This window comes from Erythrolamprus reginae, chromosome 2, assembly GCF_031021105.1.
Source record: "Erythrolamprus reginae isolate rEryReg1 chromosome 2, rEryReg1.hap1, whole genome shotgun sequence".
NCBI classification, from domain to species: Eukaryota; Metazoa; Chordata; class Lepidosauria; order Squamata; family Dipsadidae; genus Erythrolamprus; species Erythrolamprus reginae.
In genome coordinates, this window is record NC_091951.1 from 80,251,202 (window position 1) to 80,264,536 (window position 13,335).

General features: G+C 37.9%; 1 protein-coding gene across 7 annotated transcripts in view; it reads left to right on the plus strand.

The window, feature by feature from the left end:
• Positions 1-13,335, plus strand: part of ARHGEF3 (Rho guanine nucleotide exchange factor 3) — a 132,293-nt gene that overhangs the window by 98,228 nt on the left and 20,730 nt on the right. For all 7 annotated transcript variants that reach the window (XM_070738475.1, XM_070738479.1, XM_070738476.1 and 4 more), the window contains one exon: positions 10,281-10,388. In XM_070738475.1, coding sequence (XP_070594576.1) covers positions 10,281-10,388 — 108 coding nt within the window. The remainder of the gene's footprint in view (positions 1-10,280; positions 10,389-13,335) is intronic.

A 13,335-nucleotide genomic window follows, 5' to 3' on the forward strand; every position in this document is an offset into this window, starting at 1 on the left:
TTCTACCTTGACTATTAAAACTCCTTAGCATAGCCTTAGCATTGTCTTGGAGGAGCTCTACTTATGCCAGATTCCTGCTGAGGCAGTTAACAAAACCAGGTTGATATGCCTGTTTAGGAAACCAAGCTTAATTAAAAGGAGAGCTTACTTTGCAAAACATGAATAATATTATAATTCTTTGCTCATATACTGCAGAGAGAATTTATACTTTTAGCAATTTGAAAAATATGTACAATATCAATTGAAAAAAATATAAGATGTGATGCCTTATTCAGATATTAAACAGAAATCTGACTGCAGTAACCTTAAACAAACAAAGGGACACTACACTTACTTCTTGCTCAACATTGCACCATTAGCTAAGCAGTCAATCTATTCTTGCACATAATTTACTTCCATTATGTACCATCTATGCTCTCTTCAGCATCCAAGTTTCAACTCCATGCATTACAAAAATGCATAATTCACACTTATTCATTTTATCACGGACTTTTGTCACAATGAACACAACAATAATTTTACAACAGTATTTTTTCTTTCTCATATTCATTTTTCTCAATTATTTAATGAACAGCAAAAAAAATTGATCTGTGATGCTCTCCCAGACATAAAGCTACACTGCATTTTCCAGCATTGTTCATGGCCACTTCTTGTACCCTTTCAATAATAAATATTATTATATCTTTGTATACAACCAATACATACTTGACAAAACAAACAAACAAACAAACCAAGTTCTGCAGAACAAAATTTTCTAGGCAGGCTTAACAAATTCTAGTTTGTTTATCTCATATTCACTCTTGTAAAGTTTCCTTTTGTGCAAGTAAACAATAACAGCATTCTTCCAATCTTCAGGCACAGATGTGTATTTACAAACTAATAAATCACAGAGCTACTCCAAAAGCAAACAATATCCACATTTTAACATTTCTGCTCCAATACTATCTATCTCTTCATTCTAACATTTTTCAGCATTCTCTTGATGTTTTCTTGAGCACTTAACAATTATTTCAATTCTAATCTTCAACTTATTGTTATCATTCCCATATTAATGTTTACTCTTTCTAGTAATCTCTTACTTCAGTTTCAGTTCAAACAATTATATATTTTAGTTTTAATAATATTCACTCTACTGGAGGATCTGTCTTAACCCAAGTTTCTTCATCAACATTGCAGTTTTCCTGCATGTTCTATTCTGTTCTTGCTGTCTTGGCACCTTTATGTTTATGTTATGCAATGTATTTCATTATTTTTGGCAACAGTCATTTTTATATGCATTCTTCCATCATCCACAGTCTCTGTTGAATTAATAATTCCATGAAGTATCCTTTTTCATACGACTTAACCTAACTCACCATACTTCTGTTGCATGCTCTATATGCCATGTTCTTTTTCACTCTGTTGTAAGAAACTTCCATATCCTCTTTCCTTTCCTTACATTCAATCCATTTTCCATTTAGACTGGATATACTCTCTCATTATATTGATAATTGTCTACTAATATTGTGTTAATTGTGTGCCATCAGTATCAACCGTTAGTGACCACATTGATTTTTCCCCATGATATCAGCAGCAATAGCACTTAGACCAGTGATGGTGGACCTTTTTTTACCTCGGGTGCCAAAAGCACACACACACACACATTATTGCACACACTTGAGTGCTCACACCCATAATTCAATGCTGCCCCGTCCCCCATGCATGTCCACACAATCCTCCCCACTCCCCCATTTTCCAACTTCAGGTGGGATTAGTAGGTCCATTTTTCGCCCTCCCTAAGCTCCAGAGTCTTCCCTAGAGCCTGGGGAGGTGAAAATGCCCTCTCCCATCCCCCACAGAAGCCCTCTAGAAGCCGAAAACATCCTCCAAAGCCAAACGTGAGCCAAAAATCAGCTGGCCGGCACACACAAACACACACTAGAGCTGAACTAGGCCAATGGCTCATGTGCCAGCAGATATGGCTCCACATGCCACCTGTGGTACCCATGCCATAAGTTTGCCATCACTGACTTAGACGATAGTGCTTTACAGCACTCTCTTAGTGGTTTGCAATGTCAGTCCCCAACAATCGGCATCCTGAATTTATTGATGGAATATTGAGCCAACCTTGACCCCACCAGGATCGAACTCCAGACTCAGGGCAGAATATTGTATTCTAACTAGTGCACCACCTAGGCTCATGATGAATTGTTCCTAATCTGTGGGACTCTCAACTCCTGCTGGAACAATGGGTACAATTGCATCTAGAAGGACATTTGCATAAATCGCTCTTATATACCAATTGTGCCTATTCCTGGATCAGGATGCCTGTTCACAGTTACTCATGCCCTAGTCGCCTTTAATCTAAACTACTCTAATACACTCTACATGCACTGTACTGAAAAGCCACCTGGAATCTACAACTAGTCCCAAATGTACCACCACAACTGTTTAATATGAAACATTTGAAGGAGAAATATGTTTGTTGGCCTAGGTTGCTTCTGTTAATTCTGTTACTATTATGTGTTCTTTTGTTATCCTGGTTTTTTTTAATGTTAACAGTTTTTTCCTGAACGTCATCACTCTAGTCTACTAAACAAATAATTCCCTCAACACTGTCAAACTTTTTACTAAGTTTGCACTATTATTACTACTAGTTTTTTCCTCATCATTCCTATCACCCATTTCCTCCCACTTAGGACTGTCTGACTGTAACTTGTTGCTTCTATCCTAAGATTTTTACTAATATTGATTGTTTCTTCATTGCTTATTTGACCCTATGACAATCATTAAGTGTTGTACCACATGATTCTTGACAAATGTATCTTTTCTTTTATGTACACTGAGAGCATCTGCACCAAGACAAATTCCTTGTGTGTGTCCAATCACACTTGGCCAATAAAGAATTCTATTCTATTTTATTCTACTATTATTATTTAATACTACACCATTTGGTTCAGAATACTGTTTTCCTTGTTTTCCTACTCTAAAATCTAGGAGTGTCCTATACACCGGTGCGTCTTATACACCGAAAAATCTGTGATCTCAGTGTCAGCTATGTTTGAAAATTGAAATGATTTATTTTGGGCCTAGCTGTGGCAAACGTGAAGCAAAACTTTAATATAGACTTTTATTTGCAATTCTGGTGGGTAGTCTGTTTCTCCAATGTACCTCAGGAATTCTGGGTTTTACTAGAAAAATTGGTTTGATTTCAGGGATTTTTTTTTGCGTCCCTTCATTTTTAAATTTTAGGAGCATCCTACAAAGTGATCCAATGTGGTTTTATGTTAATTTATTTTTTCACTAAAGGGTTTGGTGTATCATGTTTAATTTCATCCAATACTAATGTAAACTAATGTATACCTCTGACTTCCTCCATCCCCCATGGGTCACTATTAGCAGCTGTGTTCATATTCTCTTAATCATGCGTGCGAGCGTCCTCGTACAAGATTTTGGTGTTTTTTGCCAATTTCTTTGTTCTGCGCATGCATGGAAGCAAAATCTCACATGGGGATGCCTGGGGGTTACTGGAACGGCGGTCCCAGGCATGCCGGGGATAGCCCACTCCTGGAGTAGATCCTCAGGATTTATCATTCTGAAGATGTTCTTTGTTTAAAAAAAACTTACTGGTTCTAAGCATGCTTATGTATACAGTCTTTATTAGGTGAAAAATAGCTTCCTAAAAACAGCAAACGTGGTAAAGTTATTTTTGCAATATTTGTGCTGATCGTATTGTAAAATTTTAATACTGATTATTCAGGTCAGTGCCTTTGTAATACTGAATCATCAGGAACAACTGGCTTATTTTCTGCATGAAAAATTGAGATAGCGCTCCTTTAATTGTTCAGAAAGAAATTTTAAGGCAGGATAGTTTTGCTGAAAGAACTATATAGAAAACTAATCAATAAATGTAACTTAGCCTGACACGTGAGAAATTTTCTAAAACTACATATAAGAAGTGGTATGCCACATTAGCTTACCAGCTCATGCAAACCAATTGTTAAATTTTCTGAAATTTTGCAAGCAATTTGCAAACAGAAATGAGCCACTATACTTAGCATGGTGGTCAGCTATTCTGTGGATACTAGCAGAGAACGACAACGGCAAAAGTGTTGGGAAAGCCAGTTCTTAAACATTTACCAGCACACCACTGGATATAAGGCTATATTCCTTGAAATGGGAGGAAGTCTTAGTCCAGGTGAGAGCACATCTAGAAAAACAGCATCTCAATTATTGTGACTCAAGTGACTGAACAATGAACCTACAGGAGTTTTGGTGAGAACTTGGCAGGGTCCATGTTACAGAAGATTCTAAGAAACATGGGTAGCAAAGGAAATTTAATGATGATATACATGTGTACTTTGTTTGACTTCTTGCTCAAAGAGATCCAAACTACTTTCTGGACGAGTCTTCGGAGAGGGGCAGCATACAAATCTAATAAATAATAATAATATTTTTGCTCAAATTGTTTCAAAACCTGACACAGAATAATGATTGAGAAAGATGAGAAATCTTGTGAAGCAATTAAAAGTACAGTCACAAGCAATTACTAGTGGAAGGGGCAAAAAGGTACAATCACAAGTTAGTAGTAGACTGTTACAAATATCAGTGTGGATAAGCACTGTTTCCTGAAATGCTAAAAAGAAAAGGGATATTTATAGGCAATGGAAGAAAGATTGCGTAACCAAAAAAGGATATAAAGCAGTTGCCAGAAATTGTAGGGATTGTGGCAGAAAGCCTAAAGTTGAGAAGGAGCTGTGGCTTATGAAAAGTATCCCAATCAACATAAAAGGCTATTTCTGACATGTCAGGAATAAAAAGAAAAATCATAGAAGGTGTAGGACTGTTGCAAAAAAAGAAATAAAAAAATATGAATTATTAATAGGAGATGGCAAAAAGATGGAATACTTGTGTCTCCTTTCAGTAATGAAAAAGAACTCTAGATAGCCAGTAGTCTTTAGAGAAAAAAATTAGGATGAAAGAAATAGTGATACAAGGAATCCAGCATGTGAGCTCTTTAATTTAGAATCCTAATGAATGTACATCAGGAGTGTCAAACTCATGGGCCACATGCATCACATGCATATGGCCCGTGAGTTTGACATTCCTGATGTACATTCATTAGGATTCTAATGATTGGGATACTTTTCATATGCATCACATGCTGGCCCCGCCCTTGACTGGTTTAGACAAGAGGGGAAAAGTCTAGATACGTCATGTGACAACGACGTGACAATATGAGTTTGACACCCTTGATGTACATTGATAGAAGTTTTCTGAGACTCTCCCTCAAAGGACTATGCAGGAGTGAAATGCTCCCAGTTCGCTTGTGCCTGTAGGTTGTTGGAGAACCAGGTGTGAAGGCAGCGCAAGGCTCTGCCCACCTGCCGCCATTTGGGTTCTTTTACCCTCTGCAAGAACACTTTGCACATGGCAGTGTCTGGGTGAGTGGGCAGAGCCTCATGTTGCCTTCATGCTGGCTCTCCAATGACCTACTGGCACAAGCAAATTGGGAGCATTTTATCCTGGGGAAATCTGCACCTCTTTGTGTGTGTGTAAGGTTTACTGAAGTCAATCCTAGACTCACTCTTACACCTTTTTGTGCCAATAGTAGGAAGAGAAGAGAAAGTTGCAACTAAAGATAGACAAGGAAAGAGTAATACAGTATAGCATTTCATTAATTTTAAATGAATCCAACTCTCCAGGGCCGGATGAATTACATCTGAATCTACTGGATAAAAGCAGAGGTGATCTCAAAGTCACTAAGTGAAATTCTTGAGTCCCAGTGAAAAAGTGACAGGGCCTGGAAAAAAAAGGAAAGCATCTAATCCTATTCTAATCCTAATCTAATCTAATCTAATCAATCTATTCTAATTAATATAATTAATCTAATCTAATCAATCAATCAATCAATCAATCAATCAATATCTTCAAAAATAGAAGATGAAGGAGCTACAACAGTGATGGCTAACCTTTCAGTTACTGAGTGCCGAAAGTGCACACGCTCGCACCTATAATGCAATGCATGTGTGACTCCTCGTGCACCCCACCCCCATGCATGCACATGCGACCCCCCCATATGCACCCTGTCCCCACACATGCACATTGCCCCCTGTGCATGCATGTGCATTTCCCTCATGCGCCCCCTCCATGTATCCATAGCAGACATCTGAAAACCAGCTGGCTGGTGGGAGGCGTGCATGCATGTGTGATGGAGCTGTGCTGGGGCACCATCACGAACCTAGAAAATTACAGTTTGACAGCTTTACTGGGCAAAATCCTGAAGCAGGCTATTAAACAGGATTTAAACAGAAATGGATAAGCCACAAGAATTAGCATGGGTTTGTCACAAACATGTCATGTTTCACATCTTACCTACTTTCTTGACAGATGTACCAGCTTAATAGATCGGGGTGAATGTACTACAGCTTGATCTCGGCAAAAGATTTGTCAAAGTCTCTCATGATATCCCTATTAATAAAAAGACAAAAACAGGCTAGGATACAGCTGTTAAATGAATTCATTATTAGGTGCATGACACACAAGTAGTTCCAGATCAGCCTGGTAAATAGTATCAAGTGATATGTTACAAGGCTGTACAAGGCCTTCTGTTGTTCAACATTTTTGTTAATGATCTGAATGGAGAGGGAGAATAACAACATTTGCAGGTGGCCAAAAACTAGGAGGAGTGACTAGCTCTTTAGAAGAGAAAGAGAACATTTAAAAGATCTATGCAAGCTTACAGAATGGCCCAGAAGTATAGGATAAAATTTAAGAAGTTGCTCTTCAGAGATTATTCTAGTGGTGTATGAGATGTTGATTTATGAATAATTATTGAATAGCTGAAAGATAACTAACAAACAAAAAAGGCCAGTGCTGTATATCACTTCAAAAGACCCAGCATGATGCTATTTTTTCAACAACTGTCTTATCACAGTAAACCCTGGTAGCCATCTAACTACATTAGTAGATTAGTTTAGCAGCATTTTCCATAGTTAGGCATTTACTAAGCTTAGGAAAGTATATCATGCATGGAAATACAGTATATACCACCTCTGAACTTTGTCCTTTCATTTGAGTGTCCTTTAAAGATTTTTTTCATCTCGATGCAAAATGCTGGTACCTGAATGCTAATGGGAAGAATTGTCAAAGAACAAGAGGAAATTTAATGGCTTCAGAAAATTAATTTTGTACTAGGACAGGGAGTATTAGTTCTGCAGAAAAGAACAAAGAAATTGGTCCTTGCCAGTGTGATTGGATAGTTTAAACTAGAGAGAGCAAATGATCAGTGATCTGTCTCTGTATTGGCAACCAGTTAAGCACAAAGGGAAAGAGAATGTCTGACAAAGAAGGAAGCCTCATCCATTGTTAATCTGCAGCCCCTGACAGAATACTTTGAAAGGACTTTGGATCTAGGCTGAAAATTGATTTAATTCTTGCTTCTTAACTGCAAAGGCTGTTCACAAGCATGATTTCAAAAGGTTGGTAAAATTTTACACAAAGGCAAAGGTTGGAACAAACCAGTATCTTCAACTTCAGATGAGGTTGTTTTCCACTTATTATCTGGAATTAGTGTTTTATTTTTGTGAAGGTCGTTTTCATAGAGAAGAATCAGATTAACAAGAAGGAATTTCTAAACATCTCAAAGTTCTGTGTTTTACTTCCTGGAATTACAGTGTAGAGATAACAAGTTTTTGATAATACCTGAAATGCAATTTTGGTACCAAGCTGTGACTCAGTCTAGTTTGGATATTGGTTATTATATCCTGAAGCATATCACCCCTTCAGAAGAAGGAGATTGCAGCATAGCTCTTTCCCATGTATTTGGGACTTAGGTGCCTGGGAATGCAGTGGGGATTGTTGAGAAATCTTTCTCCGCCCCTGGGAGAATAGTGGCACACAGAGCAGCAACGGCATGCATGAGCAAGAAGCAGCTGGGGGCTTGAAGGGCCATTTAGAGGATAGCAAGAGTGAACGAGTGAACAAATGCTCAAAGACTTCCCTCCTGTGTTCAGTATTCTGATGGTGCTGCAGTGGCGTAAAAATAAATGTACCATCCAAAAGACTGAGCTAAGTCACCGCTGCCGAAGACAAAGGAAATTGAATCCACCTTGGCTAAAGATGAGGGCAAGCTGGCTTTTGTTGTTTGCAGAGCATCCACAACGGAATGGGGTCTTGATATATGGGAGGCTTTTTCACATTTTAGTTCCTGATTTTAGGGGATAGTGATGAACTTCAGCTTCTTCCGTAGAGACATAAATACATAGCTTTGCATTTGATTCTCCTATTCATATCTGCACTGATGGAAATAATATTTTTGACCAAAATTAAAGAAGCTGCCACCGCCTTGGTTTTTGTTTGTTTGTTGTTGTTTACAAGAAGAATTGCTAACATTAATTTACTAACATATGGAAGATTACAGTAAAATCTGGCTTATTTTCCTTGCGAATTCCTCCCCATACAAACCTGGAATTACAAGGTGCTTCATAATTATGGCTGAAAAAGAGAGGTGATGGTGCTTAAAATGTTCTTTAAAATATGGTTTTTGATGAGTTAGTAAATTCATATCTTCTAGAAATCCTAAGGTTTTTCTGTTTTTATATTTTTTGGGGGGGGGAAATCACATCACCTGGAACATTTTGAGTTTTTTCTCTGAATTTGATTTTTACATGTGCTGACCAAGATCCCTTCAGTACGGGATGGATATTAGGAAGGCAAGGGTAATCATCAACTTTAAAAATTATTTGTTAGTTTTGTCAATTTTGTTTATATTTTTCTGGCATGTAGAAGTAACTTAATATTTATTCAGAAAATCTTGACAAACATTGATTTCAATAGCGTATGATATAATATTTATGTCTCTACTGAATTCTAGATGTTTATTAAATGTTTAAAAATAATAAATGTACTTAATATTTTGGTGCATTTAGATAAATATTGGATGTTGAACAGTGTACACGTCAATGAAAATGTTAAATGCGCAAATGTTCTTTTCAGATATTGTCATTTTAATGCTCTAACTTTTATCTCTTTCGAAAGATAATTATTGAATACAGAAATGCATAATGATTTGAGGGAGAAATAATTGAGGCTAATAAATATTTCTATTTTACATTGTATCTATGTCCTTCAAGGAATGAACTTGTCAAAACATCCATAGCAGCTGAATCTTTTATGTTATTAAAAGAGATAAATTGTTTTGGAAACCAAATTTTTGGAATGAGGTTGTTTTAAAAATGTAATTCTGTGTACACTTTTGAAATAGTAAGTTCCACTTTAAAGAAAATATCTCACTCATTTTAGACTGTATGTCCTCTACACACACACATACACACATAGAGAGAGAGAGACAAACAAACACACACACACACATAAACAAACATACAAATTGTCTCTTGTAACAGCAGACACTTAATGTTTCCTAGAGCTGGGTGACAAAAAATATCTTTATTGAGGAAATATATTGCTATAGCTTAGCCATCCCTAATGTTGCCTCCCTGTGTTGGACCACAGTTCCCATCATCTTAGGTTTTATGACCAGTGATTTAAGGAGCCAACTTAAGAAAGGGAACTATCACGTATACTGTACTGAAACAATAAACAAACAAACAGAGATTTTTTAAAAATGATCCCTAATGCAAAAGGATATTACTTTATAAATTAAAAGAAAAAGAAATCTCAGAACGATTTGATATGAAGCTAACTTAACCCTGAGGAACACAGTAAAAAGAGCAACTTAATCATGAAATGCTGAGGGTGTTAGCATGTGTGTTGGGGAGAAAGAATGCTATAAGGTGATAGCAAATATGCTTGCATGAGAATGTAACACACAATATTTTAATAGCACTCAAGAGATACCCATGAAGATTGAATACATACGCACACAGCATGAGAATAACATTCTTTCTTTGCACTGTTTTAGGAGACTTCAGGAGTCCCAGAAGACAATTGACCATGACAAATCAGTGTCATACAGATTTGTTATATTCTCAATATCACATGAGATCATCTAGATAGTAGGGTCTCAGTGGAATGATTGTCTAGGTCCCTTCACTTACTTGTTCCCAACACAATATAAGAATAAACATATTTAATAACTCGATGTAAATCTGACTTAAGTCAGTGTTGTCTAAAAAAATAAAAAATCCCTATTGCTGATTAGGGGATGGGCAGTGATTGGCTAGATAAGATTTTTTGTGGCTTTCCTCTTCTATTATTTATTCCTGTTATATTATCTTGTCTTACCGTTACAATCACCTATAACATTGCTCAAATGTAATTAATTTGTCTAAAATTTACAGGAGCCCAGTAACAAGCGGGTCAAGCCTCTTTCTAGAGTGACATCACTAGCAAGCTTAATTCCTCCTGTCCGAACAACTCCGTTGAAGCGATTTGGTCAGACACTCCAGGTATTTATTTATTTATTTGTTTGTTTATTATTTATTTATTTTGTAGTGCTGCCCATCTCCCATATAAGTTAGAGTGTCTTAAAATTATTAAGAAGGATTAGGTGTAATGAATATAACCAGCTTATGAATTTTTTCTGGTCTTAAGCTAGAGCAATTTTCTATATTGAATATCTGTATCAGTGAAAATATAAATGATGTTTTCTCACTTTAGGAAGCCAATGAGAGTTCTGTTGTATCATAATATACTATATATTCACAGGGTTACTTTCTTTTTGTAAACTCTTTTTCCTGATAAAAATGAGCATAAAACCTATTGTTAAAATATCATTGTATTTTAATTTCTCATCAATAGTTATGTAAAATATTAAATTGCAGATTTTTTTTGGCCCAAAATGTAACTTTTATAGGAAAGCGTCATAATTGCAATATTTAAATGTACAAGTAGAATTATTTTGATAATTCTGTTTTAATTTTAAATAGAAATTTGTGTTGGTACCCCATGAACAGATTTTTCAATTGTTGCACTCTACTCAGTTTTCAAATATGTAGTTAAAAATGCAAATTTGGGGCAAAATAGTTACGATTTTAATGAACCAAGATCCAGTCATCTGTTTACACTTGTACTTGACTGCATGAAAATGAATATTGATGAATCAACTGCTTTGATATGAAGGTTACATTATTCATGAAAGCAGATAAATATTGATTATATAACTAAGTAGCTGTTTTTGTATAGCATCTTTTTGAGGAGAGAGAAAACAGACTATTAGGTTACCCAATACTCAGACAGTATAAACATGAAGCAATTCATATTCATTTCATTCCACTGTAAATTTCTCAGTTTGAGAGAATAGCAGTGTTTTCAGAAGCCATCCAGTCTGTAATATGATTTGGAAATTGTCTCACCCAAATAATGGCTATAGAATAAGTCAGTATATATTGTTGCTGACTTTTAAAGATACAAATTATTTTGGGCCCAGCTTTCAAAACTTTGTAACATGCTGCAGAGGATTAAATCTAGAAGATGGATCCCTACTGGAATATTGTGCATGCAGGCATCTCACCCCACAAGGGAGAGACCTAGAGGTCGACCTCTGACCCCTCACTAACACCGACTGTGACCGACCAGAGAGGTAGGAGAAGAACCATTGAAGAACAGTGCCTCCCACTCCCAATCCCTCCAGCCGGTGCAGAAGGATACCATGGTCGATGGTATCTAAAGCTGCTGAGAGGTCAAGAAGCACCAGGGTAGAGGATAAACCCCTGTCCTGGGCCCGCCAGAGATCATCCATCAGCGCGACCAAAGTAGTTTTTGTGCTGTAGCCGGGCCTGAATCCTGACAGTTGAGGGCTTAGATAATCGGATTCTTCTAAGGAGCACTGGATCTGGAGCGACACCACCTTCTCAGCAACCTTCCCCATGAAGGGAAGGTTGGAGACTGGACGATAGTTATTAAGAACGGCTGGGTCCAGAGAAGGCTTCTTGAGGAGGGGGTGCACAAGTGCCTCCTTGTAGGGAACCGGGAAGGACCCCCCCTCAGAGAAGCATTGACAATCTCCTAGACCCAGCTCCGTGTCACCTGTCACCTCCCTGCTGGCCGAAACCACTTAAGAGGGACACGGATCCAGTAGACAGGTGGCGGAACTCTCAGCTCCGATGGCCTTGTCCACTTCATCAGGTGTCACCAGGTCAAACTCCTCCCAGACAGATGGACAAGGATGGGTCCCAATCACCTCAACTGACTCGTTGTCAGCCGATATTGCTATCTAATCGGAGTCGGGGTCCGCCCAGATCTGAGGGACTTTATCAGAGAAAAATGAGTTAAAATCATTGGCACTGCTCTGCAAGAGCTCCCCAACCACCCACCCGTTAAGAAGGGAGCGCGTCACCCTAAACAGAGCGGCCAGGTGGTGTTCCGCTGATGCAATCAAGGCGGCATGATACGTGCATCTTGCTGCCTTGAGCGCCACTTTGTAAGTCTTAATTGCTTCTCCAGACGTCTCTTCTGGCGTTTCAACACCCAGAGCTCCTCGGTAAACCAAGGAGCTCCCCGGGGTCAAGTGCCCCAGAGGGGTCACAATGGCGCAATTCGGTCAAGAGCCTCCATCGGAGACCTGTTCCTGGTCACAGCAAGAGACTCTGCTGAGCTGCGTATGACTGAATCCGGTAAAACCCCAAGCACCCTCTGAAAGCCCTCTGGGTCCACCATGTGCCTGGGACGGAACCACCTAGTTGATTCTGCCTCCCTGCGGGGGAGGATTGGAGCCTTGAAGTCAAGCCGTAGCAGAAAATGATAGCTATTTTCTAAGAGTATCTTTAATGAATTCTACATGTCCTGCTATCCAAAAATTATTAATACCTCTGATTCATGTCATCAAAGATTTATAGGAGTGTAGCAAGCATCTAAAGAAATTTAGCACCATTTCTGGTTTAAAAGTGAGAGTGGAGATGGGAGAAAACGCCAACCAATAGCTTTTGACTCTGAAACACAAGCACCCAATACTGTTGTTTCAGTAAAAATAATTTTCTGAATTAGACAGTTTCTTTCTTTGTACTGATTGATGTGGACAAAACATAATTGGATACATACCAAAAAAGGTGAGACTGAAGTCAAAAATAAATTGCAGTTCCTCCTGTGGTTTCCAGTCAAAGAGCAATGTATGAGACACATCTGTAGTCTTCAGGCTTGAAACAACCTTATTCTTTTACTTTCAATAAAAAAAACATTACCCAGAGAGAAAGATGACTCATTAGGTCTTGTTGCTCAGAGTGAAAAATGAATTCAAAGTTGCTATATTGTACTCCATGCATCTCTTTCCATAATAATGCTGGATCCTGAATGAATGAAATCCTTCCATTACCCACCATCCAGTCAGAGCTGAAGAAGCTTCTTGGATAAAAAGTGAAACATCTTCAAAGGAAAAACAAGAAAGTCCAGTTGCCTCCT